Raw genomic sequence first — 27,114 nt, forward strand, 5'->3', positions numbered from 1 at the left:
GCGGGTCGATGTTTGGGCCAGGTTGTCAGGCAGGAGATCTTCCTGCGATACGCCAAACTACTCTTCTGTACCGAGCTACCCTACAAGTGGCGAGCTGCCCAGGGGAGCTATGCCAAGCTCCTTGGGTTATACCGAGCTGCTTGTGGTGAGCTTTGCCGAGCTGCTTGGCTCCTTGGTGGCAAGCTCTTTGGAGAGCTACTTAGCTCCTTGGTAAGCTCACAGGGTATGCCGTTATGGTTCATCGGTGGGCGTCTTATGGGTTGCCAGATCGGCCAGGTCGGATCATGTCTCGGGCTGATCCAAGTCGGCCAGGTTGCGCAGGCCACGCACAGGCCGCATGCAGGTCGCGCGCCAGGCCGGCCAGGTCGGTGCCCCAATGGGACACCGACTTGATAAGTTGTTGCTTGGGTGTTGCCTACTTGTCACGAGGTGCCGCGTGTCACAATTTCACTAGAGGGCCAAATCTACCCTCATCGGTAACCAATCAGGTAAAATCTAACAAAATTCATGAAGACTTTTTGAATGGTCAAAATCCTTTAGAAAGGTTTTAAAATTCGGACCAGACATAGAACCGTTCTGGCCACTGGTTTCTGAGTCAAATGGTCTGACCGTCTCTCAAATGGGTGGCTTATTCTGATTTAAAAAGTAATTAAAATAAAAATGGCCAAAATCATTATCCGAGTCAACGGGTCAACCACCCCCATCTGCTGGTTGCTGACCAATTCAACATATTTTCTCCCAATAACAGTTTTAGGGTGAAACAAAATCGGTTCCTAAGTCAACCGGTCCATCCAGTTCGGTTTTCAAAACCATGCCGGCATGCCCTTTCCATATCATGTCTTTCTAGCAACAATGGAACAGAGATAGATCTATATGCTATGCAGTTATAAAGAAAACAAATTATGATCACCCTTAACGAGCCCGGATCTGCTCCTCAGTGTCCTCCCAGTGCAAACCTAAATGTCCTAACCGGAAACATCTCTCATGCTTGTATTGTTATTCATGTGGAGATCAAAGATGTTCCCAATACACGATGAGATCTTCTGTGAGGTTGGTGCAAGGTGCGCTCTGAGGAGCAAATCCCAATTCACCCTTAACTGGATAAAATTTAAATTTGAATTTTGAAACATAGATACTATTTTCAGCCATAGTTATGTATAGCTAATTTAGCTATTCTTGGTTTGAGCGGTTGCAAGCAAGGTTCAAAGCATCGTTACGTATCAATCGATATGTATCATTCCGGGACCCTTCCAATACGCCACTACAATGGGTGTATCGGGGGTCTGACTGGCTCAGGGGATGGAGGGGTCCTATACCGGCTCCCCTGAATCAGTTTTGAAAAAAAAAATTAAAAAAAATAAGTATAAAACAAAGTATCGAAACGCCCGATACTCGATATTTTGAACCTTGGTAGCAAGAGTTCTACTTCGGGCAGAACTCTGCTGAGATCTGCTAGCAGGCGCACATAATCTAAAATGCCAAAAGTTAGCTGGATTGTGCCCATCTGTAAGACAATTTGGGGCAATAGGCGCACACTAGAATCAATATGATATATATCATCGCAACTGATAATTTAACTGGTAAAAGTCTTAAACATACATGAGGTTTCATAAATAGACCGAATCTAAGACAACAGATAATTGACAAGAATGCTTGCAAAGTTTCAAAGCCGAATTTACTTTCAATTAAATCTTGCCTTTTGCCCAGTAAAGCCCAATCGCAGCTACAGCTTCTCCCAAGCAGTAAGGCGGCCACACATACCCAGGAAACACTTGACTGGAACAAATGGGAAAAAAGGTCAAAAACCTTTAACATTCAAATATTTAATTAAATTTGTACTTGGGGGGTATAAAGCTCCTTAGAACTGTGAAGTATGATTCCAGTGACGCAGTTCATTTGTCCATGTTGATAGACCACAAAAAAATGAATGAATGGCATTTTGGGGCCTAAGATCAGTACTGTATCCAGTTGGAAAATCCATTCGAAAAAAAAAACATTTATAGCATCACATAACAAATGTTAGGGTAAATGGCTAACACCAAATTCCCAAAGGTTCAAGAAAATACCGTATCACTCTTACAAGTTGAATCTAAAATAAACACTGAAACTATTGTGTAAAGTAATGGAAGGAAACTGCACCCCCAAGCCAAAAACTCATTGATAATTCATTAATTATCAATTAGAAGCAAAATGTACAACAAACCTACATGACAACCAAGCAAGGCAAACAAGTTCCTTGCCGTTTCAAACTTGCTAGAAAAATATTTTTGAGAATAAGGAGCTAGAAAATCTAGCAAAGCTACCAACCGTACCAAGATATATTTTCTCCAAAGAACAGGAGAAAGAGAAACTAACAAAACCCTAATTTATTTGAAGATCTATGAATATGTACAAGCTTGAACTCCGCCAATTATCTGCAAAATTTCTGCCACTGATTGGCAACTAAGCAAACCATGGGACTCTTTTCCACTGGTTTTCTCTTGTCGAATACCATCCATGAAGCAATATTCAAATTTCAAAAGGTCTATTATTCATCTACCAATAAAGACATCACTGGAATTCCCTTTGTAGAGAAACTTGAACACTGAACTCGCAATTCCTCCCCAACCTTGTAATTCTTCTTGCCATTTTCCTGCATTCATTAGCTGTGAGAAACAGATGTTCTGATCATGCAAAGAACACACACAAAAGGAATTGGAAGGCATTAACTTGAAAATGTAAACAAACATTTCAGCCCCACAGATATTAAGAAAATTAATATCCACGAGCATCAAAGCCGCATATTTATGCACTGAAACTTTTTCCAGGTATAAATGGACAAAAGAAACACATGCCTTATCAGGTTCCATAGCAATTTGCTATGTGAAGATGAGCAGGACATCTAGAATTCTTATCTAAACAACCCAATTAGCAAGTTCATCCTCCCGTGCAAAACTATAGCAAGAAAAGTTTTTTTAATAAGATTACATGGTCAGATAATGCATACCTCAAATTTATACATTCCACGGATTCCACCACCCAAGTCAAGGACTAACCCATGGACACGTATCTGATAAACCTTGGCAGTAAATTTGTCACTGAGCTTTATAGTTTTTGCTGTCTTACGAGCAGTGTCAACAGCCTCCTTAGATACATTCTTTTGCACTGGTGCATGAGTATGATCAGACTCTGTCCCTGCCTGTTTTTGTTTGGCATGTTCTGACTTGACGTTTCTTTGGGAAAAAAGACTAGAGAAAAGTGAAACAGGTGATTTGCCATTTTGGAGAGGTGGAAATGGTTTTGACTGATGATCCTTTTCCAAATTACTTACAAGTCTATAGGTAGTCATCCCATTTTTCAGGGGGAAATTCTGATTAAGCCCAGATCTTTCCTCTTCATCACACTCTGCTGCACTCCTAATTAGAATTGATGGTGGAGAGAGAGAGGTGCAATTTTCTTCTCTAATCTCATCTTTGTTGACCGGAATCTCTTCTGCAGTAGAATTCTGGATTTCTTGGCAGCTAGGCATGCCTTCTAATGGTGCCCAAATATTAGATGTTTGCTTTGAAGAGGGGGCAGATTCCTTGGGGGAAGTCTTCATATCAGATTCAGGTTGGGGTTTAATGGCTTTAAGAGATAATTTAATATTACCCCGCACATCCTGCCCAATGCACATAAGTGACAGCTGTTGGCCTACAGATACTACATCAGAAACACGAGAGACCTGAAGAAAAGACAATAGAAATGAAATTTGTAAGAAGTTTATATTATCATCTGAAAGAAGGTATTTATCATCATAACAAAATTGTCAAAAGACAACTTGAATACATAAACAAGCACAATGAAAATGAAGAATCACTTAGAAGTATTGTTATTAAGATGCAATATCTCAAACTAACATGTGTAAGTGTATGTCTGTGTGTATATCATCCAAGCCTTATCCCAACTATATTGGGTCAGCTGCATATAGAAGAGCTACAGAGAAACCTCTTGGAGAAGGGATGGAAGGATGAATAAAGGATCATCCCATCACTATGGAAAAGGTTATGCTCTCTTCTAAGTTCCAATTGACGGGTGCTTGCACATATGGCACTTAATGCTAGTCAACACATCTCTAGTAGGGAAAGAGTGGTGGCAGTTCAACTCAAAGCCTGAAGTGTTATGAGGAAACTAATAGCTTAAAAGAACGAAGCAGCCACAACAACATGCTATTAGGAAGGAATAGAAAACATCTCTTTTATAAAAGGAATAAAATACAAACTGGATGATATTCACATTTGTTGTAAACCATGTTGAAACAAGAGACCACTTCTTGACCTGTCCCTGACTTGTACACTAAGCTGAAAACAGGAAGACAAGGATCAGAAGCTACTATGTTGAAAGGCCCAACAAAGCAGCTTTTTATCTGAGATTTAGGAGTCACCTCAGTGACTGGAAAAAAGATTCCCTCACATTCTTGTAATCAAAGAGGCATTCCAACCTCTTAATGAGTCAGGTTCTAAAACCCAAATTTGGGACTATCAGGCACACTCAGTTCAGTAATACTATAAAAAGGTTAGAGATTGGATGGTCAAAGAATCTCCCATGCTATCAGATTTCAGATGCACCTGTGACAGCCAAGATGTTTTTTCTAATTTGTACTGCTTCACTCAACAGGTGCTTGACATTTGAACCTTTTTTGTTCTTTCTTCAGAAATGAACAGAGCAGGAAACCACCTTTTCCCATTCAGAAAGTTCACAACCTCCATTGGAGGTAGCTTATTCTTTCCTTCTCCTATCACGGAATTATTTTATCTTATGGTAGATGAAGTGGCTTAACAGAAAAACAAATAATCCTTCAGTGATGCTTCTTTTTTGCCACATTTTGGCTTAAGGAGGCGAGTGTAGAATGCCAGAATATTTAAGAGCCAATACCCACTTGAGGAAGCAGTCCTTATTTAAGAACCAGCATCCACCTGAGGAAGCAGTCCACATATTGGCATGGTCCAAACATGGATAGCTATATATGCAAAGAATTCAGCAAAGTGCCACCTCTTCCCTTCGCTGTGTTTGTATTCAGGGGTGGAAGTGGAAACACAGAACTGAAAGATGGAATGAATAGAAAATCAAACTACAGAGAACATCTTCCATTCCACAATCCACCGAAATGGCAAAAAATGACACTACAAATCCACTATTCTCCTGTCATAACTTAATGAATGCAATAAGAAATATCCAAGAAAACAAATTTATGAAAAGAAGTAACAGGTATCTGCTCCTAAAAGGAGCACCTGATTTACATGCCTGCTCATGTGACAATTCAGAGATATGCAAGAGCCCTTGTTGGCCACCATTAAACTCCACAAAAGCACCATATTCCTTGATGGAGGACACAACACCTTTGTAAATTCCTCCGACTTCAATCTCACGTCCAATGATAAAATCAATCTGAGCAAGAAATGTTCATATAAATTATTACTTAAATAACAAAAAATAAGATGCAACTATATTCCCTGAAAACCTATCTACAATTATATTCCTTGAAAAGCACTGATAAATGTTATCAAGGGCATACTACCAGAGTATTCAAAGACAGTATAATGCCACACAATAGAGTATACCATCTCGAAGTATCAAAATAAAATGCTACCAAAGACACAACATGATGCAAACACCATGAAATATCCAGCAACTTCCATAATGTCGCTTTGGCCCTTCCCCTTTGTCCTAAGAATTCTACTTGCAGCAGTTCATTTCTAAGTTCTAACGCATGTTCATTAGTTTCTTGTTTGCAAATAACCCTAACATCTAAGCCATCCTCATCATTTTCTATAGTCAGCTTAAGATACCCTAGATTCCTTAGCAAGCACTCATTTCTGGTTTCATTCAGTGTTATCAAAGCGTAAACTAGTCATCAAACAATCAACCTACTAGTCAGTTGAGGGACAGACTAACTACATCACAAACTAACAGGTCAATACTCATGACTCAGTCACTTAGCACAACTAAGCATCAACTAGGTCAACCGATCAACCTGATAACCACAGGCAATATTTTAAATAATATGGAATATGCTTATACTTCGGTATATCCATGCTGTTGCCTTATACATTTGTGAGTATTTCTGCTGGAACATGATTGGCCAATGGGATATAAATTAGAGAAAGACATAAAATAAAAGAAGGCAATGGAAGACTTCTTTCAAGTTTTCTTTCTATCAATGGTGTGCTGGTACAAAATTGCCACAAACAAAGGGCTCATTGAATAGTTATGGTTGCAGTCTTTCTTTGGAAAACAAAAATTGTAATTCTTTATCCTAGCCTATCCAATCTAGCTTTCTTATGTTTGCGAAAAAAAGACCATAAAATAAATGTTTGATATCATTCTTTTATTGCATAATTGTAGTCCGAAACAACTTATTTATAAGATTGCATCAATATCTTAAATTTAGAACATATTTTTTTCATCAACTAGTCAGCACCTAGGCACCGAATACCAATTAGTCGTTGCATTGACTAGAGACAAATGACTAATCATCACTTCATTGCATTGTTAACATCAGTTTTATGAACCTATTGTTTTTTCTCTCTTCTTTATATCAGTAACATTAACTCTTTACAAATGATAAATAAAAATGAAAACAAGAAATGTTACGTAAAAAAGAAAAAGATGACAAAAAAAGTGGCCAGACATACATGTATACCAGTACCTAGTCTAAAGGTCCTCCTTCCTCTCATAAAAAAGAAAAAAAAAAAAAAAGAAAGAAACCCTTAAATGTACACTAGACCCTTAATCCATCATGTTGAGTAATGAATGGGTGCCCCCTCGAGGCCACACTAAAGCTTTCAGTTGATGTATTTGTGAAACTTCTGATCCAAGTGAATTGAGATATCCACCAGATATGCAAGATCTCAAACTTCTCCAATGGAATGTCATCATCATCATCCAAGCATTGTCCGAACTATAAGGGGTCGGCCACATGAATCTTGTTTCACCATTCCATTCTGTTTAATGTCATGTCCATTCTTACTACTTCTACCCATATGCTTTTTACTCTACCCCTAGCCCTTCTCCAAAAGAATGTCTCACGTCACCTGCCAAAATTATTCATCTCCACCATTAATATATCTGTTTTCCTTCTTTCTTAGTTTCTTTCCTTCTTTGCAGAAGAAGACAACAAGAATTTGTTCATCTGATACAACTTATGAATCTCCAAAAGTTCCATCTATAGCTGAATTCCCTGTATTTCTCAAAGAACATCATCAAAATTTGAACTACTTGCTACTTGGGATGAAGAGCACCATGTTCACACTCAAATCTATCTTATAGCAGCACACCTAGAGATCTCATGACATGCTCTTATTGTAGCTTCCACTGAAAAACTGCATATTCTTCTTTTGACAAGAACAGAATATTGAGCATGCTACAGTTGCTACCAAGTACCACCAAACATGTGATGTTCATCAAATCTTCATCTAGTGTTTTAAAAGTTACAGTACTGCCAAAGCATAGGGGATTACTAGAGCCTAACGAATGATGAACAAGGCAATATGTATAAACGAAAAGAAGTGACACCTATGAAAAGAAATAAATAGAATATACACAACATGCAAATTTAATTCTAAAAGAAATAAAACTCTGTTGGATCAACTGGTTAGAGCATCTTTTATCAACACAGGTTGCAGTCATGTAGACACAAGTTCTACATAGGCTAAACTGTTTAAAATAACAACCATAGCTACAACCTATAATATGGTAAATTACCTATTCAAGTTTTTTTTTTCCGCTACTATCATTGTGACTTTTATGAATATGAATAGAGAATATGGTATATACAAAATGAGTGCCAAGCATGCCAAAATGGGCCAACCGGCCCCACCCCTCTCATTTACATTCACAAGAACTTTCATGGAGGGATTAAGAAAGGGATTGCTCTGTTTGACACATTGGCTGGTTTGACCAATTCGTTAACAGTCTCGTTCAGTGATCATTTTTTGGTAAGATGGGCAAAAATCAGGCTACACAAACTGGGGAGTAGCCCTTCCCCAGAAATCACAGAAATAGATGTAATCAAAAAACCAGCTCAACAAACTAGAAACTTCTTCCCTACCCTCATGACCAAGGTTAGCAAGCCAGTCTGCTGAAGTGTTGGCTTCTCTAAAAACATGATCATAATGAACATTTAGCCCAGCTCTGGTGTTGAACTCTTGGCATTTAGCCCAGCCTGGGTCAGCGATTTTTTGGCGAAGCCAATAGCTTTTGGGCTTCTAGTAGGTTTGAGCAGAACACAGAACCAGTATTTTTGCCAAGTGGCAGGTTAAACAGCCTGATTGTCTGGGTTAACAGTAGTTTGAAAACACTGCACAAAATTAGTATCACCTGTGAGCCTAGGCATGGCTAAGGTTGACTTTAAAATACTATAAGCATCAATATTCTCATGGTTTTTCTCTATTCATCAATCTCAAAATCCTTCCTTGCAATACCTTTTTCATACACAGCATTCTTAGTTGTCCAAACCAGTGGAATCGGCTAACAGTATAATGCTTAACTAAAATGAGTTAACTAAGCCTCATCCCAACAGCTACACGAAAACTTCTTCGCCATTTCATGCTGCCTAGGACCATGTCTTCAGCTGAATCATTGGGGAATTATATATACGAATTCACTCCTCACTAGTACAATCATCAATTGTCAATATGTATTACCAGAATAAGAACAAATGGATAAATTCAGCATGGAGATTTTTTTATCAATATTCAGCGTGGATACTTTTCTAATCAATAATTAATATATTTATAAAGGAACAAATCTACAATGATGCAAATAAATCTAACGAAAGCATGCAAAAAAAAAAATTGAGGAAAAGAAGAAAATAAGTAGTGTCCAAAAGAAATGCAGAATTACTATTGATATTTTTAAACGGATGTTATTTTTTAGTTTCATTTAGGAAAAATTAAACAAATTTTACCAAAACTTAGATAATTTTTCTGAAAATAAAATAAATAAATACTAAAATACCTTTTCTTGTGCCTTTTCCATGACAGCTTGATTCTTAGCAAGTATGGTTAGTGTTCCATCACTCACAGAAATCTTTGCACCTAAATTCGAAAAGCATACATTAAAGGAACCGCAAAAGTGGTAATTAAAATAACCCAATCACTGCAATGACCTATAAATATAAAACCGCATCAGCAATTCAGCATGTTGATTCTTCACCCAATTGTGCGCAATCAGGAAGTTGTAGCTATGACTAAAGAACATGCATACATAATTACATGAGAATAAACTTGAATAATATACTTATGTAGGCATTCCATAAATGTTGGCATGTAGCAAGCATTAAAAGTGGTTTTGTCTGACAGTGCCACCATGAGGTAAAAGTCTAACGTACAGTACTTGATATGAAAGCAGGTGCTAAAGACATGATAAATGAAAAACTAAATCAGACATATATTCATGATAAAAAACAAAGAACCATTCTATTTTACAAAATACACAGGAAAAGCACAATAAACTGTATTAAGAAGCATTAACATACATATGTCAGTAATGACAAGATTAAAAGAAATAACAAGAAATTTTATAGATCAAAAGGATTGGAAGCTATCAAAAATCACAATCAACATACAGGTGAAAACTCTCCAAGACATAATATAGTATCACTAAATAGACAAAGAGCATGTACAACAAGTTGAGGTACACAGGGATCTACTAACACTGACAATGCAATCCTATACCCCTAAACCCTGCTTTACAAAATGGTTATCATAAACAAAAAAGAATTTTAATTTCTATCCTTAAACACACTGCCCATAGCAACTAGCAAGCCAAGAGATTTTTTGTCAAAATTTTCTGATACACCATGCTGGTAGAGCCACTACTTTTGTTCTTGAATAAACTTGCATTTCTCTCCTGCCAGATGCACCAAAAAAAAAAGCTGCTGCAATCTGCCTTAGAGATCCTTGAACAAATATTAAGAGGCCATGACTGGAATGAACAGCTGAACCACCAGAACAAGTAAGCCTTCTAATGAGTGCTCTACTGGATTGAGAGCTTTAATTGTGTGAATGGGTTAATCAATAGTAATGACATGAATATACCTGAAGACAGAAAGAAGATGACAATGCAAAGGTGTTGCTCGTCATTGGAGCAATTTAGAACATAGGTATCAAGAACCAAAACCTTGAGACCTTTAAGAAGTTCCAATATAGAACAGAGATGCAAATGAAGAAACCCATAAAAAAATATCATTATTAGCAATCTCTTGGTATTTTTTTGACAGTTTCCCTGAAGCTTTCTTGTTCAATTGCTTAGTTTTCTTTCCTCTTTTAGATAGGATTAGGGGGACATTTGCTTCCTTATAACACTAGGTAGGTTGAGCTGAAAGGCATGTCAGCATGACTACTTTAACCCTACATATGAATATTTTGTCCACTAAAAGACAAGAAAATAGCAATTCAGTTCAACCAGATCAGCAATTATCAAACAGCCCCTTAGTCATACCTCCCTTTTTTCCTTGTTTTCCTTCTCTGTTTGCATAGCTACACATAGTTTCATGATAAGTACAGCCTTCCCCATTTTCCTTATTTTATTTTTGATGGATAACTTTTTTTCAATATGAAAAAGAACAAAGAATGAATTACATACAGACATGCTAGGCATCCATCAACTTAGACTGGCATCTTCCACCAAACCCCTTCTCCACTACTACTTTTTCTTTTTTTATTATACAGTCTGCCCTGCTTTTTTTGATAAGTGAAGAAATTTTTTTATTAAAGCAAATGAGGTTTACAATTTGAAGGGTGACAAGTCATCACCCAAATACAAAACAAACTGAGAAATCAAAGCAAAACAATCTGCCCTGTTTTTCTTTTTCCGTTTTTCTATTTTTATGCCTTTAGGATTTCCTATATACAAGGGTCAATGAGCAAGTACACTCAGCACATCATTGCGACCACTGACCCAAAAACCAATGCCTTTTGAAGTTCAATAAGCAGTTTGGAACTCTTTTGAATTGTTTCAGAATTTTGGAAACATATAAGAAGCCTGATCAAGTTTATAGTAGACCTGTTTCTTGTTCAATCTTTCTCTTTTGAACACCTTGAGGCCCAAGAAAGCGCCGGATTGAATCATTGCTGAACTTCAGTGTAGCTGCAGAAGAATAGACATTGTCAATATGTCAATCAAAGTGCAAACTTAGAGAGCCAAGTTGTGGGGTCAAAAACTAGGAGTGCAACTTGGGCAGGTTGGGTCAGGTTTAACGTTGAATACAGGCCCAACCCTAAGACCTGGATCAGGCCCAACCCAAGATAAAAGACCAAGTCGGACAACCAAAGCCCATGCTAAGCTAAGCACAATAGAGCTTAGATTGGGCTCAGACCTGAGCAGGTTGATTGGATTTGAAAGTTTTCTCACTTGTGTTGTGCACCTCTACCTTTCATTTGGGACTTTATACTCCAAATCAGAAAAATAAAAACAAAAACTAATATAAATATTACTACATAACACAGGAACTCGTGTATATGTATTATGTATAGTCACAAAAAAAATATATAAGAATACACATAGCATGCATAACATGCGCATGTGTTTGCACATGTGTGTGCATGAGTACTCTACAGTGTACATAATAGTGTAAATATATGATTTACACATACATGCTTGGCTTTGATACACAATTTAGATGTCGATTAGATAAATCTATTATAGAAGGTCAAGCAGGTTCAGGTTGGCATGGTGCCAGGCTTGGTCATAGTAGCCTACCGAATTCCTCAACCCAAGCCCAACCCTCAGGTTGAGATCACACCCAATTTTCCAAGCCCAGCCAGTGCAAAAGCTCAGGCTTGAGTTGGCCCACCCTAGTTGCTGTTCCATCTAATACACATCAGTACCAATTTCAAATTCCAATTAAATGGAAGCTTTCAACCTAATCTGGGAGAGTTCCTATCATCTTGAGTACGGGGTGCATTTATTTCTCGCTCCATGTGTTGAAGGATTTGAAGGCGTCCCTTGCGTGCAGCTTCTAAGCTCTCACAGATGATATCCAAGGGTATTCCAGCAGGTTTAATATCCAACTGAATTGCTGTTATTCCTTTCCTTGTGCCTGCAATTTTGAAATCCATGTCTCCCAGATGATCTTCCAGACCCTATAGAATTCATATGCAAAAAGTCACATAGCATCTAATAACAGGAATTACAAGACATATCATTTACAAGCTCATTGGAAACAAAAAAGCATGACTCAAAACTTAAGGACCAATTTTATGCCTAGTGTGTGTTGCAAACTAAGCTAACCCAGATACCTTTACATGAGTGTCGTGTTTTTTTTCAGTGCCATGTTGGACATCCCAATTTTTTAGAACAAATTCCACGTCTATAACCTTGTTCAGTGATGAGCTTGACTTGTCCAGTTAACATAGTTTCAAATGTTTCTCCATACAAAAGATGGTATTAAAATTTCAAATAGAAAAAACAAAAATAACAGTGCTCAGTATAAATGTCTTGAAACTTCTATTCTAACACCAATAACATACATACTTGATAGCAGAAAATTTTGCTCATCCATTGTCTTTAACAGAAGAGTCTAACCTTCAGCTAAGATGGATGAATCTCACAATATAGATAGTTTTCCCTCGAGATCCTAACTGGAAGAGTTAGTAACAGTAAGGGAAATACTTCTAGGGGGTAAAGAACATGCTTTGAATGACTGAAGAGGCTTTTGGTTACTGTTATTTGCCAGTCATTCTTTGGATTTTGGAGGTTTTTATTGTCAATCTTGTCATATTTCACTTTCAGTGATGAATAGGTACGCCTCTCTAATTTCAAGATGCCCTCTCAAACACATCTTGGATTCACAGGTCAGGCAACATTTGAGTGGTTTTTGGTGCTGAAGTTAAACGGGTGCTAATTCTTGATTGGAAGAGTCTGGTAGATGCACTTGTTTTTGTTGTAACAGCCTATGCAGACGAAGGTTTAAATTGGGTTTTCTTTTTAACATTAATTCAAACTAGCTCAGAAAAGACTTACCAAAATATCCGTTAGTATACGATAATCCTTAATCTCACCAGTAGATGGGTCAACCTCACTAACAAGACCCACTGAAACGCCTGCAACATGTTCTCGTAATGGAATACCAGCATCCATCAAAGCCATACTCCCTACAAAGGACATAATAACTGTAAGCCAAATTTCCGCATCTCAAATATTTACATCAATAAATGATCAGGAAAACAGAAGCACAACTAGAATTGAAACCAAAAAAACAGGTGTATGAGATATATCTAAAGTCATCCAGTGATAAGAGCCCTAGAAAATATCTCAGCAACCTGACATTTTGCATAAATCATTTCTCAGCACCGACAAAAATATTTGTTTTATTGGCCACCGACGAAAACATGCACATTATCCCATATTCTCTTCAGTGAATCACTAGAGAAATCACATCATCCATGTTATAATTCTTAGAGATCCCACCATAAAATTTTAACAACCAATGGAAGAGCAAACAGAACGAATCTATTTAATAACAAAGATAAATAAGCAAATACATAACAATGAAACGTTGAACATCTGATGGAAGCTCACAAGAGAGCAATTTAACAGGATACCTCCACAGACAGTTGCCATTGAGGTAGAGCCATCAGAAGCCATGACCTCAGAATTGACACGAACAGTATATGGGAAATCATCTTCAGGAGGTAAAACAGCAAGCAATGCTTTCTCCGCAAGGGTTCCTAAATTAAATGAAAAAACGAAATTTAACAGTTATCAAAAATCTAAAAACATACTCCACAATGCTCAGAAATTATGGGCAGCATATAAGCACAACTATTAAATAGTGTAAATGCTTAAACAAAAGAAGATGTTTCAATATCTCTGAGCCATCAAAGCACATAAATTTGCTAATGTTTCTCTCAATGTGATGTTTGTTCATGCATGAAAAATGCAGGCCTCTAAGCCTCTTATGGAAACTAGGACGTAGCTCTTCCTTTTGAACTTAATATCAAGTAATATATAGTTGAAAGTAAAACAGCTTTTTGTAGAATAACAATCAGTATAACTGAAAATAAACAGGGCAACTAAATCAGTAATATAACAAAGGTTTAAAGTAATATAACCGAGAATACATTGAACCTTGCATTCAACCAAAGGCTCAAAGTATCGATACACCCCAATACGCCGGAAGGTGTATCGGTACTTTGTACCTAACACATCATTTTATTTAGTTTTCTTTTCAAAATTTCAGAAGAGGCTTCTTTTAATGTTATTTAATTTCCTTAAAATGCTTTGAAAAGGCTGTATTGGCCACCTGCCAAGACGATACAATACACCCAATATGGGGTGTATCATGTCAAAATTTTGAACTTTGCATTCAACGTCTGGTTTTCATATAGTCAACATGGAAATCAGACATCACCATAGATTATTACATTTTAATAATGTAACCAAGAAATCAAATTAGATATGTCAGAAAGATGTTAAACTACAGGGCTTATTGCCTGGTGCAATAGTAAAATTTGGGCTGACAAGCATGAGAATGCAAGTCTGAGAACAGCCACTGTGTGGTTAGGAAAAAAAAAAAAAAAAAGAAAAGAAAATGTTGAGGGTTTGGTCCATATCCAGTCTGACCCTCCCAAGGACCATCCCTTAAAGAGATGTAAATGGGAAGATGTACATGAGTGCAAAATGTATTATGCAGCCCCATCCTTGAAGCAAAAGAATTAGCTAGACATAGAACTTTCACTAGACAAAAAAGGTTCTTCCCAGTTCCCAAACTGGCCCCAATCAAACCATCTGCTACCACACACAGGCCACAGCTCCCTAGGAATATGGGATAAATATGACAGAACTTATAAGAAAGTGAAAATGCCTCCAATCTCCAAGGTCCAGATCCAGATTCCTACATCAAAGCATTAGCTGAATCACCTAAGACCATAGTTATCAACACATTACCTAAGCGACAAGGCACCCTGTGTGGTGCCTAGCCAAAATGCCATGAGTTATATAAAATGGGCATCTATCTAGACAACCAAGAGCCTGCCTATGCAACATAAATTACAAGACAAACACCTTATTGTATTTTAGGATTTACTGTTGAAAAATAAAATATCCAAGGATTTTCTAAACAAAGAAAGGAAAATAAGAGAAGGAGAGTTCGTCTTTTTTTCTTGTTTCTGCAGTTTCTGTGTCTTGTACACTCATGAAATAGATTCATCAAAAAAAAATACACACATGAAATAGAACAAGGGGGACTCCTTAGTTTGCTTTCCGCTATTTTAATCAGCTTTGTTTTTTTTTCTTATTTTGATAAAACGGAAGACTTTGGATTGCCTACCCACAAGAACTCTGCCCACACCTACTCACAAAACATTACCTCCATGCATTGGGAACATCTCATGCATAATAATATGTAAGAGCATGAGATGTTCCCCATATGTGGCTAAGATGTATGTGGGTAGGTATGGGTGGAATTGTAGTGGGTAGGAAATCCGGAGTCAAAACGGAAAAGGTGCTACACAAGACGGGGGGTAGCATGTCCACAGAAATCATAACACCCACTCTTTCTGCAATTCATAACACTCACTCTCTCTATTACATCTTTTATTGGTATAAAATTATTGCCTTCTTTAGTTGCTAATAGCTTTTGTTACCTGCAAATTTTCTATTAACACTTGTTGTATGTATTATAATTTTGCTTTTTAAACATTGAAACTAATAAATATAAAATGTTACTATGTCATTTTTAAATAAATTTCAGTGTTATTTAGTTAAAAGAATTGTTGTTTTTTAATTTATATGCATGTTGATTGGTATATAAAATTAGCGAATAAACTAGAACTTAGTTTGTTTTTCTCTGTCAAATTCTATCACCTAGGTAATTCCTAGGTCATGTATTCCATTGTTGCCTACATGCCTTGACAACCACAGCTATGACTATCAATGAAGACTGAAGTACTGGACACTTTCGGTTTTGGATAGTAGTAGAGCAAATTCAGGAACCCAAGTTTTCACCTAGGTAACTCCTATGCTAGGCAGTCCATTATCGCCTATACGCCTTGACAACCACAGTTTGGAGTTAGGACTCTCAATGAGGAGTGAAAACTTTTAAATGGGTGAGAAGAATAGCAAATGGGTGAATGCTGCTTTATGGGGTAAGTTTCACTTCTACAGCCATAAAGGTGGAAGTTAATTGTGCAACACAGGCCAGATTGGCTCAGCCGCTCAGGCTGTGGTCAAACTAGCCCAACCCAGTGGGCTAAAACCTCAACCCTAACACAATCCTATCTTCAACCCAAGGTTCCTAACTGCAAACCAACCTAACCATGAGATTAGATTGAGTTCAGTACAATAACATGCATGACACAGACTCCATACTCATGCAAGTACAGAAATTATCGGTGCAAATGATGCAAACAAAATACTATAGTACAATATACCACCTTTCATCAGCATCCTCTCCTTCCCCTCTCACATATATTTATAGACACAAATCAGTACATGCATCATACAAAACCAAAAAGAATATATCAAGTGTAATACATTGGGTTTGGTTGAATGAAATTGCCCAAGGCATCAACCTCAACCCAACCCCACCTTTACATTGGGTTGCATTTTCCAATCCTAACCCTAATCCATTCTTCAAACAAGCACTACTTTCTTGGGCTTGGTTCAGGTTGGCCCAACCTAATTTGCATCCCTAGTGGAATTGATGGAATTAATTCAGTTTTGGTGGAAGTTTAAAACCATGAAGTAAACAAAAGGAGATACTGGTATTTTTCCAAAAACGGCATTACAAATCAGAATAGAGCTGCAAATAAGTTTGGCGCCATATATATTGACAGTACAAGTTGTAATATCAACTCATAAATTCGTGGAGAGAATAAACCCATCATAGGAAGCATCCTTGATTTATCAATCTCAACTATTCCCTTTCCCATTTTATCAAAAAAAAATCTCAATTATTCAGTTTTTTTACTTTGCATTGCTCTGTAAAAGACAACAGAAAAAATAACTCACCATGTCCTACTTCACGTCTATTCAAGCCAACACGTTTACCAACTTCATTAATTGAAAATGGTGGGAAACTATAGTGAAGCATGAAGCGCTTTGTTGGAGGACCCACCAAGGAAACCAACCGTTGTGCATCTTCCGGTGCTCCAAGTGTAACAGTGCACAATACCTATAAATGTAATTTCACAAAGGTTAATACAGCAAGATAGAGCACTACTGCATAGTTGAATTTTCCACTAACAAAAGAAACCCAAGTGGGAAGGGGGAGTGGAGGGGGGAAGGAAAGAGAGAGAGAGAGAGAGAGATCAACCTGAGTATCTCCACGTGAAAAAAGTGATGATCCATGCAACATTGGCAGATGACCAGCTTCACAGTATAATGGCCTAACTTCATCAAGGCGTCTCCCATCAACTCTAATCCCTTCTTCAATAATCCTTCTACGAACAACCTAATAAGAAGAGGCACTCACACAGATTACACATACTCTCATGTCCCCCTTTCTTTTTTTAATGAAATCTGTTTTCTTTTAGCTCAAAAAAAACAACCTAATAAGATAACCTTAAGGATATGAGGAATGGAAATGGAATAAGACTAAGGTTTTTTTAGTAAAATCATTCACAAAACAGCTGATGGCTTGTGGCACAGACAGGACAAGCAATGACAGGTCCCTATTCCATCAAAAGTTGCCTTTATGTTGTGGTCAGAAATAATGAACAGAAGCATAAACAGATGACAACTCTTAAGAAGAGAAATGGCATTACCCCAGTATGAGTGTATGACTGTGTATTGTTTCACAAAGAGGTGGCGCAGGTGGATCATCTATCCATACACTGCCCATTTAGTGCAAAGGTGTGTTAACACTTTCTGAAAGGACTTAACATCATGTGGGGTTTCCCAAAAAAAAAATTGCAGGCAAGTGTTCAAAGCTGGCAAGTGAAGGGCCTCAGCAAGAAACAAAAAATGGATTTAAAATGTCATCCCTTCAGCCATTTGTTGGGTAGTTTGGGGTGAGAGAAATAAAAGAATTTTTTTATCAATAAAAGAATTTTTGACAAAAAGGAGGCAGACACTTCGGAAGTAACAAGGGATGTTGTGCAATAGTGCAAATGCTTACCCATGGCTGTTGTTTAAAAAAGAGCTACATATTACCTGATTATGCTCTCTATGGGTTTTTTATTACTGTATAAAACTAATAGCAACACTTGTAAATCAGCCGATTCTTTGAGGAAGTAATACACTTATACTTCACCTTTTTCAAAAAAAAAAAAGATAGTAATAAGATAAACGGAAAAGCAATTCAGAATTTGAGAAATAAAAATCCCACTTCAACTTTCCTTTACTCGTTCAACTCAGCTTCAAAGTAAAAATATAACAAAAATACATAATTAATCGGGGAGCCTTCTGAAAATTGTAAGCATATAAAAATTGTAAAGAAGGTTGAATTAAATCAAATTGAATAATGAAGTATATCACAAATCATAAGGTTATCTCTGTTTTTATTAAATTGCCAGAAAATTAAAAACAGATATACTAAAAACTTTATATTTTTTTGATAAATGAAGATAATTTTATTAATGAACAGATCAAGAGGTTAAAACATTACAGACTACCCACAGAGAGGCAAGAGCTGTTACCTCTCCTAACAAAGTTTTACATCAAACTAAAAGAAAAAATTACAGGGCTGCCCAAAATAAATGTTCCCCTGAGGCCCCTTGCTTAGCTAACCCATCCGCTAAAGTATTTGTTGTTCTGCCCACCCAAAGTGAGGTAATAGTCATACTCCTTTGAAACCAATTAACATTCCTTAAAAAGTCCCTATATCACCATATAACTGAGCCTGGATTTGTCAACCATCCCACAACAACTTTGGAGTCTCCTTCAATTACCAGATTATGAACCCCTAGTTGGTCTGCAATCTGAATACCTTGTACAACCGCTAATAACTCGGCTCTGTTAGAGTCTCCTATTCCCATGGGGCCTGAAAACAAGGCTAAAATGCTGTTGTCCTTATCTCTCAAACCCCTCCTATCCCCAAAGGGCCCAGATTGCCTTAGCTACTTAAAATTCAGCTTTACCCAACCTTCAGAAGGAGGCACCCACACTGCCGGTATCCTGTCCTTCCTGGTATGGCTGTTATCCACAACTATCCAGTTTCTGCAAATATCATCAAAAGAAAAGGTGTCAATTGTTAAAGGAGTCCAGAGTTCTCAACCAGTGGATTGCCCTAGTCAAAATGCATTCCTCTACAGCCTGAACGCTTCTTTCCTTCTCTTGGAGTTACCTTGCATTTCTTTCTTCCCAAATTGTCCACAAGGCAGCCACTCTAACACATCTCGACATAGTTCTACCTTTTATGTAGACCACACAAAAAAGGAAGGATCAAATAGCTGACTTACATTTGTGGTCAGATTCCACCTACACCCAAACAAAGCCAAAATCCAACCCCAAAGAGCAACAGAAAAAGAACAGGATAAAAGTAAGTTGGAGCAATCCTCAACAGTAGCCTTGCAAAGTACACACCAATTAGGGGACAAACACATGAAAGGCATTTTCTTCTAGAAGCAGTCCAAGGTATTGATCTTTCTATAAAACACCTTCCAACAGAAAATAATAAATTTTAGGTGGAACAGGTATAGTATCTCCTTAGTTGGAAAACCCAACAGTCCCGGGGAAGAGCAAAGGGTCTTAAAAAAGGAGGCACAAGTGAAGTAACCTTTTGGATGAGGGGACCATAATCTCACATCTGATCAAAGAGGGCCCAAAAAAACACTGCCAAGAAGCGACAAAAGGTCTGAAACACAAATAAGCTCATGATCCCTTAATCCCCTACGAAATTCAAAGTCCCAGCTCAAGGAAGAGATAGGTGTTGAAAGAAAATGAGAGACAACTTTTTTTCCTTCTAGAGGGAAAATGAATAAAGGGACGGAAAACGCTCATTAAGAGCAAAGCTACCCACCCAAATGTCATCCGAAAACAAAACAGAGTTACCAAAGCAAACATCATACCTGACAAAATTGAGGAATTGAGGGAGGACATTCTAAATTGCTTTCCAAGGAGTTGCCAATATAGCTCGACACGATACACCAGCATCCCATCCATTTTGCAATCTGCCATGTATACTAGTTATCACTTCATGCCATAGCCTTTCCCTGTCTATGGGCCACCTCCACAGCCATTTTCCTAAGAGCTTTATTCTTAAGAACTAGATTTCCTAAACCCAGTCCACCTTCCTCTTTACTCCTATAAACTATTTCTCAATTAATTAAATGATCCTTTTTTCTTCCCCTGGCTCCCAAAGAAAATTTCTCATTAATCCCTCCAACTTATTAGCCTCCCTAAAAACTATATATGTATATAACATGGATTTTTTTTGAAAAAAGATAACTAAAATTCATTAAAAGGGAATAGTACATAATATGATGTACACGGGGAAACAAAAAGACACCAGCCACTAAAGGCTGCACATGTAGAGAGCTATCACTACATAAACACTCCAGATTAGCACCAGACTTTGCTAGACCATCAACAATTGTGTTTTGCTTAGGCATCCAATACAGACTTACAACCATAGAATTCAGAATGTCGCTAGCTTCAGTCAGGTAGTGAGCTAGTTTCCAAGGACCATCCTCCTTTTCCCCTAGCCACTTGATAGTATTAGCAAAATTTCCTAGCCACTTAAGAAGTCCAATGAGAGCAGCCAAAATTCCTACCTTGTGGAGTTGGCAATCCCAATTAGTCCACTGTGAGACCAATAGACATCACCATCCCCGCCTCTGATTACACCTCCAGTTCCAGCCACACCCAAATTTCCAAAAGCACTTCCATCAAAACTAAGAGTCATCACCTCTTCCTCCCACCTCTGATTACACTAGAATCCTAATATGATATAATCAACATCAACTTGAATGTCAACAAATCCACATACAATGGTTCATTAACTTCACATGAATGGAAATAAATTCAATATGGTTTCTACATAGGTCCTGAATAACTTAAATAAATTATATTGTAGTAAGCATTTTAACATAAAAACCCCTTTCAAAAAAATTAAAAGAAACAGAGAAATGACAAAATAGAGAACTTTAGTTTAATTGATTTCGATTACATGAATCACATAAATAGTAAGATTTACAATCGAATATTAGGATTTCAAGCAGTAACCATGAAACTTTTGCAGAAAATTATTTAGACATGAGTTTTGAATTGGAGCACTTGGGATTCATGATTTGAATCATGAATGATGTTGTAAATTGTAAGATTATGACAACTGTAGCTCAGAATATCCTTCAGCAATCAGCATCACTATGGAATTGCTACTGATCCAATGACTTTGAAATGTTAAATGAACCCAAATAATGACCAGACAACCCCCCCTCCAATCAAATATGTAAATTGACCAAATTACCCATATGACTACAAAGAAAAGCCATGAGTTTTTTTATTGGTAATAACAAAAGCCAATAGATTATCTGAGCCATGTGAGAAAAGTCAATAAATCTATAGCATTCACCCAACTCTCTTCCCATGTAAAACAGTGACCTCATAGCAAAACTTAAGTGCAGAATATTAAAGCTACAAAAGCCATGCAGGTTCTATGATACTTTGTGTCAAAAAACCTCCATGAACAAAATAGATTTGGTGATGCAGATCAGTTCTTAATTCATTCTGGTTGAAGAGAGTCATTCTTAACCAATGCTAAAATTTCCAACTCGATTCTCAACAATGAGTGGAATATTTCATGGTTTACATACGGTCATAATTTAAGAAATTAAAACAAAATGCAACGTTGCAAACTAGAACCCAGATGAGATAAAAAAAAATAAACAAATAAATAACTCATATATATTTGAGAATATGGATACTACCATAAAATGACCAGCAGAGGTTACCTTTTTCCTAACTGCATCAACTGCCTTTGGTAGAACTTTTAAGCTGTCTTCGTCACATTCCTCCTCAAGTATTCTCTTTACATCTTGTGTAATTTTATCCAAGGCTTCTCCACGTTCAAACTGAAAGCACATTATACATAAAAGAGTAATTGACACTTGACAGGAGATGCATAAATTGCAAACTATCAAAGATACAATAACATATGGATAAGAAGAAAACAGAAAACAAGAGAGAGAGAGAGAGAAAGAGAGAGAAAGAGTTGTAAAAAAGTATTAATAAAATGGTTATGGTGCACCTTGCCATACGTGGGATCTGTAAAAACAGCTTCTATAGGTGCCTCTGAAAAGTCCTTGACTTTCTGCAGTGTCATATCTGAGACAAGGAATACTTTATAATCCCTCTTGTGCTTTCCCGCTTTTGCAGCCAATCGGATTTGAGGTTCAAGGTATTTTACTGCCTAAACAAAGAAAAAAAAAAAGATCTCAGTAGGATCTTTCAAATGCAAGAGACACTATTGACAAGTTGTCTTATTACCCACCTCAGGATGTGCTAGTCGAAATGCTGCTTCTAGATCTCTCTCTGTGATTTCCCGGGCTTGTACATCTATCATCAAAGTTTTATCTCGTGTGCAGGCATAAACCAAGTTGAGATCACTTAAGTTAAGCTGCATTATAGCTGAAATTAGTATCAACTTTACACAGGGCAAACAGAAGGCATATCTGAGGCTGACTACACCTTCAGGATACTGATGCAATTTTCCAATAATTCTAAACCTACTTAGGTTAAGTTCATGCTCACCTCCCAGTTTTTTTTTTTTTTTTTTTTTGAAACGTAAGGCAAAAGTTTATTAATAATAGAAGAAAAAGATACAACAGAATCCTAGCCAGAAGAGGACTAGCCAAGGATCGACTCAGATTACAGACTGAGCAACTGAGGGACATTCAGGTGCTTAAATTCAGAGTTTACAGACACCCAAGAAATCAGCTTGCTAACCACACACTGCACTAACTCATCTGAGTTTTTCATTTTGTTACAGAAGATTATATTGTTTCTTTCAGACCAAAGGACAGCCGCAGGAATGGTTTTCCACACCAGCTTTCCTTTTTACTTCAAACCCCGGATCTTCCAACATCACAGTAGGTCTTTGACAGAGCTCAGCATAACCCAGCAGATCCCAACACCTCCCAGTTATAAATCTATAGATTATGGAAGAAGAGGAGAGGAGAAAAAGACCCCTCTTTTGGGGTTTTTTTTGTGATTACCCTCTTCTGGTTATTTTGCAGTAAAGGCAAATGGCTGTCACCTCTTAGGAGAGCCTCAATGGTAACATAAAACTGAATAAGATCGAATAATCCCCCCCCCCCTTCCAAATACAGACACATTTTTTGAGATAATCAATGTCTACCAATACTTTTGATAACCTGGCCTTGTAAGTCTGATGCTACCACTACTTTGGTCAACATGGCTAGCTTTGTAATTCTGATTATTCCTTTTTGTGTCCAATGATAATGGGACCGCTTTATTATAATTTTATAATTTATTTACATCACTTTATTAGCAGGATCACTAAAAGCCAAGTAAACTAGGAAAAGATTTATGTATTACCTCATCCATGCTTGGATTAACAATAAATTCCCCGCATACCCTTCCTATACGTATCACTCCAATGGGACCACCCCAAGGAATATCTGATAACATAAGAGCAGCAGATGTGGCATTAGCTGCCATTACATCTGGATCTTGCTTCCCATCAGAACAAAGAACACTTGACATTACCTATAAAACCAGTGATCTTGATCAAGGAACAGTAAAAACAAGATGATGACAAAAAAAAAAGTGCTTGACAAAAATATACTGGAAAAACCAATTATCAATATATATATCTGATAACATAAGAGCAGCAGATGTGGCATTAGCTGCCATTACATCTGGATCTTGCTTCCCATCAGAACAAAGAACACTTGCCATTACCTATAAAACCAGTGATCTTGATCAAGGAATAGTAAAAACAAGATGATAACGAAAAGAAAAAAGTGCTTGACAAAAATATACTGGAAAAACCAATTATCAAAACCTAGACAATAAAAAACACCTGAACATCATTGTAAAATCCAGCAGGAAACAAAGGTCGTATTGGTCGATCTATGAGACGACCACACAGAAGTTCACGTTCCTGCGGAGCACCCTCCCTCCGCATGAATGTATGAGGAATCAGCCCCTGGGCAAATTGTTTTTCTTGATATTCAACCTGATGAAAAGAAAGAGATTCTCTGAATTAGCCATGTGAACATAGTCAACGTAAAAGAGCTTAACAAACCAAGAAAAATAACAGGGAATAGTTACAAACATAGTCAATGTAAAAGATTCTCTGAATTAGGGCTGTCAATGGGTCAGGTCTACCCGATGGGCCCAAACTGACCAAACTGATTATAATGGTTTTGGTTCCATGATTTTATCCCAATTAATAATTGGGTCAGTTCTTGTTCTTGAATTTTAAGTTATTATTTAAATAAGCAAATATAGTTTTCAGTATAATCGGGTCTGGACCCAATAGACCCAACTACTAACCAGGACGATCCTGTGTGATGTTGTACTGATTAATTAGGCTCATGATTGGTTCTACCTAGCCCCGACCCATTGACAGCAAAAATAACAAGTGGTCGAATTTGCAAAAAAAGTGAGAGAACCAAAATGATGCCCAAACTCTAAAATTACCTTGTTGTACAATATGTTATGGATTTATCTATGAAGAAGATATGGTACTACAGGACAATCCAATGACAAAGAAGATCACATGTAACATAGGTCACTGAAGCTCTAAAGGATATTTGACAAGATATGGAAATAAGATATGAAAAGAGAAGGACAAATAAAAGGCAAAAAAAAAAAAAAAAATCAGCTGTAAAGTCACTTCTCAAGAGAAAACAAAGTTGCAAGGAAAAAAATGTATCTTTCCTTAGAGAAGAAATGAATTATTTAGTTGCATTTAGGGTTCTCTTTGAGGCTAGAAACCAAAGGTTATTAACAAATAACCTCATACAAAAAATTCTTAAAGGATAGGAAATAGAATGTTAAAAACCATCTTGGTAATAATTATGGGCACCAGGGGTCACATCATAACAACCATACAAGATAGACAATCCCATTTGTTAAGCAGACACCTTCAGCAAGGAATCCCTCTGCCAGTCTGCCCCTCCAATCCATTCCATCAACTGATCACTTTTACAATTTAGAATAAGGGAATCAATGTAAGCCACCAATATGCGTGAAGTGGCTCTGATCTTTGTTGCAATTAACTAAATACTGGTTGGTTTAGTTGATTGATGAAAAAATTGGATCATAACAAATTTTAGATACCTTCTATTCAAGTCCCCTTCTAAATAGAGCAAGAATTCAATGGGGTTGCCCATTGTATTATGTCTCAAGATTCAAGTATAGTGAATGAATTTTTTTTTTATGAATATTGAATGAAAAGATATTGATTGTGCAGTTTCTTACTCATCTAATGACCATTGGTATTTTTCATTTGTCTTGGTGATTTTGATCACTGGCATGATTCTATGCATCAACCATTCTTCTCTTTTTTTTTTATTACCAAACGTTACTAACCTTACTTCCTACTCTTTTTCATTTCTTATCTCCATTCTCTCTAACAGATGAGTCAAACTTCTCACTGACCCTGACGTTTAGGTCATCAATCGTGTACAATCCAGGACAGTAGGGCGTTTTTCTACTTAAAATTTTAAGTATCAGATATAGATGTGGCCCCATTTGAGGTGCACAGGCAACATAGTTCATCAAAGAAAAATGACATCCATAGTCAGCAATGCATTACAACCCAATGAAGGCTAGGCAAAAATCCCTAGGTAATCTAAAAAGGCATGATCACCTTGTTTTTTAGTCAAGGCAACTGCCAACCACCTAGGCAATCACATATTATAACATGAACAACACTAGTGCATATTTGGCATATGCATGCAGCTTCTTAATGTTAATCAATTGTGGTTTTCAGATTTCTCGGTTCTATGTGCTGCTTCTGTGGGCTACTTCTCTTAATAATTTTTTTGTACAATACTTGTTTAACTGTATCATTTTGCATGCTAGCTGACTTCGTAGCATTGCTATTGCATCAATTTGGCGTTCATAATACTATTTAGTAGCAGTTCGCTGTATGGCAGTTGTTCCTTTACTTATTTAAGCTAATTCTTTCTCGTTATCTGAAAACTTGCTACATAACTTGCAGGAGAATGCAGGAAAGGGGAGAACTCAATTTCTTTATGTGTATTTTGTAGTTAAGGCGCCGTGAAATATTTTAGCTAATTTTCAGCCCTTTTGCATCGAACTAATAATGGCCCAGATGGAAGATAAAATGCGTTGATAAGCAACAAATAAATGGTAACGAAGTAGAGGAATAAAGAAAAAGGAGAAGAAGAGTGAAAGCAAGGAAATTGACGCATACCGTGAGGGGCAAGAAATCCTTGACATTGTCTCCCTTGGATGAGGCAACGGTGGAAAGGACCTTGGTTTTGTCCATTGCCATGACAACAGCACCATTAGCGAATCGAGCAATCTTCCCAGTTTCGAAAGTAATTAAGTGCGAACCGATCTCAAACTCCTCTTTAAACGTTTCTAGTAATTTCGTGCCGGCAGACGGGGTTTCTGCGTCGGTAGGAGACGAAGAGAGGAATCCAAGACGGCCACTACAGATGCTACGGAACCCAAACCTTCTCCAAGTGAGATAGGCTGGTATGGATGTGAGGAGAGGGTTGCTCCTGCTTGCTAGAGTTGCCATGAAAACAGCTCTGAACCTGAGAAAACAGAAAGGAGTGAGAGAGAGGGGACTGGTGCAAGGAGGTCGCAGACGATTCGAGGGTTTAGGGTTTAAGGGTTTTTACCGATTTAGCGCGAATTAAAGGAGCGCGTTGAAAAAAATGAAAAAATTGCGATACAAAACTGTCAAGTGTGTTAATAACGCAGCGGCTTCTGGCGTTGGTAAAGCCTCCCACGGAAAGCTGTGAAACCGTATTTGGTGAAAATTTCGGAGAGCTATACTTAAGCTTACGTGAGCCGAGAAATCGACTTTGCAGTGAGCTGGTGAAGCTATTTTTGGCGCCCGTTTGAAAATAGCTTTATGGGGTTTCGATATGAGGAAACGCCAAAGGTCACTCCGAATCTGCTACGCACTAGTTCTTCCACATCCCTGCCCGTAGAGCACCACCATCATGTATTGAAAATATCCCCATAAATGAATAAATG

At 37.4% G+C, this 27,114-nt stretch overlaps 1 protein-coding gene across 4 annotated transcripts; it reads right to left on the reverse strand.

Annotated features, from left to right (window-relative positions):
- Positions 1-2,144: 2,144 nt before the first annotated feature.
- Positions 2,145-27,080, reverse strand: LOC148853842 (polyribonucleotide nucleotidyltransferase). Of its 4 annotated transcripts, none has more exons than XM_088941964.1 (17): positions 26,754-27,080; positions 26,318-26,666; positions 23,951-24,106; positions 23,464-23,634; positions 22,397-22,522; positions 22,154-22,315; positions 21,858-21,977; positions 17,279-17,416; positions 16,975-17,137; positions 13,566-13,691; positions 12,985-13,115; positions 11,885-12,104; positions 11,026-11,109; positions 8,977-9,056; positions 5,263-5,406; positions 2,987-3,703; positions 2,145-2,632 (listed from the first exon to the last, which is right to left on the reverse strand). In XM_088941964.1, exons 2-17 carry the CDS (start codon positions 26,648-26,650, stop codon positions 2,528-2,530), a joined length of 2,976 nt encoding a protein of 991 aa, XP_088798090.1. In that variant the 5' UTR covers positions 26,651-26,666; positions 26,754-27,080; the 3' UTR covers positions 2,145-2,527. The 4 variants fall into 4 exon arrangements, with proteins under 4 accessions (XP_088798090.1, XP_088798088.1, XP_088798089.1 ...); XM_088941962.1 differs by having other exon boundaries at positions 2,145-2,645; positions 26,754-27,078; XM_088941963.1 differs by lacking the exon at positions 26,754-27,080 and having other exon boundaries at positions 26,318-26,747.
- Between the last annotated feature and the right edge of the window lie 34 nt (positions 27,081-27,114).

This window comes from Nelumbo lutea, chromosome 4 (genome assembly GCF_056320005.1).
Source record: "Nelumbo lutea isolate HS-2025 chromosome 4, American lotus-T2T, whole genome shotgun sequence".
Classification (NCBI taxonomy): Eukaryota; Viridiplantae; Streptophyta; class Magnoliopsida; order Proteales; family Nelumbonaceae; genus Nelumbo; species Nelumbo lutea.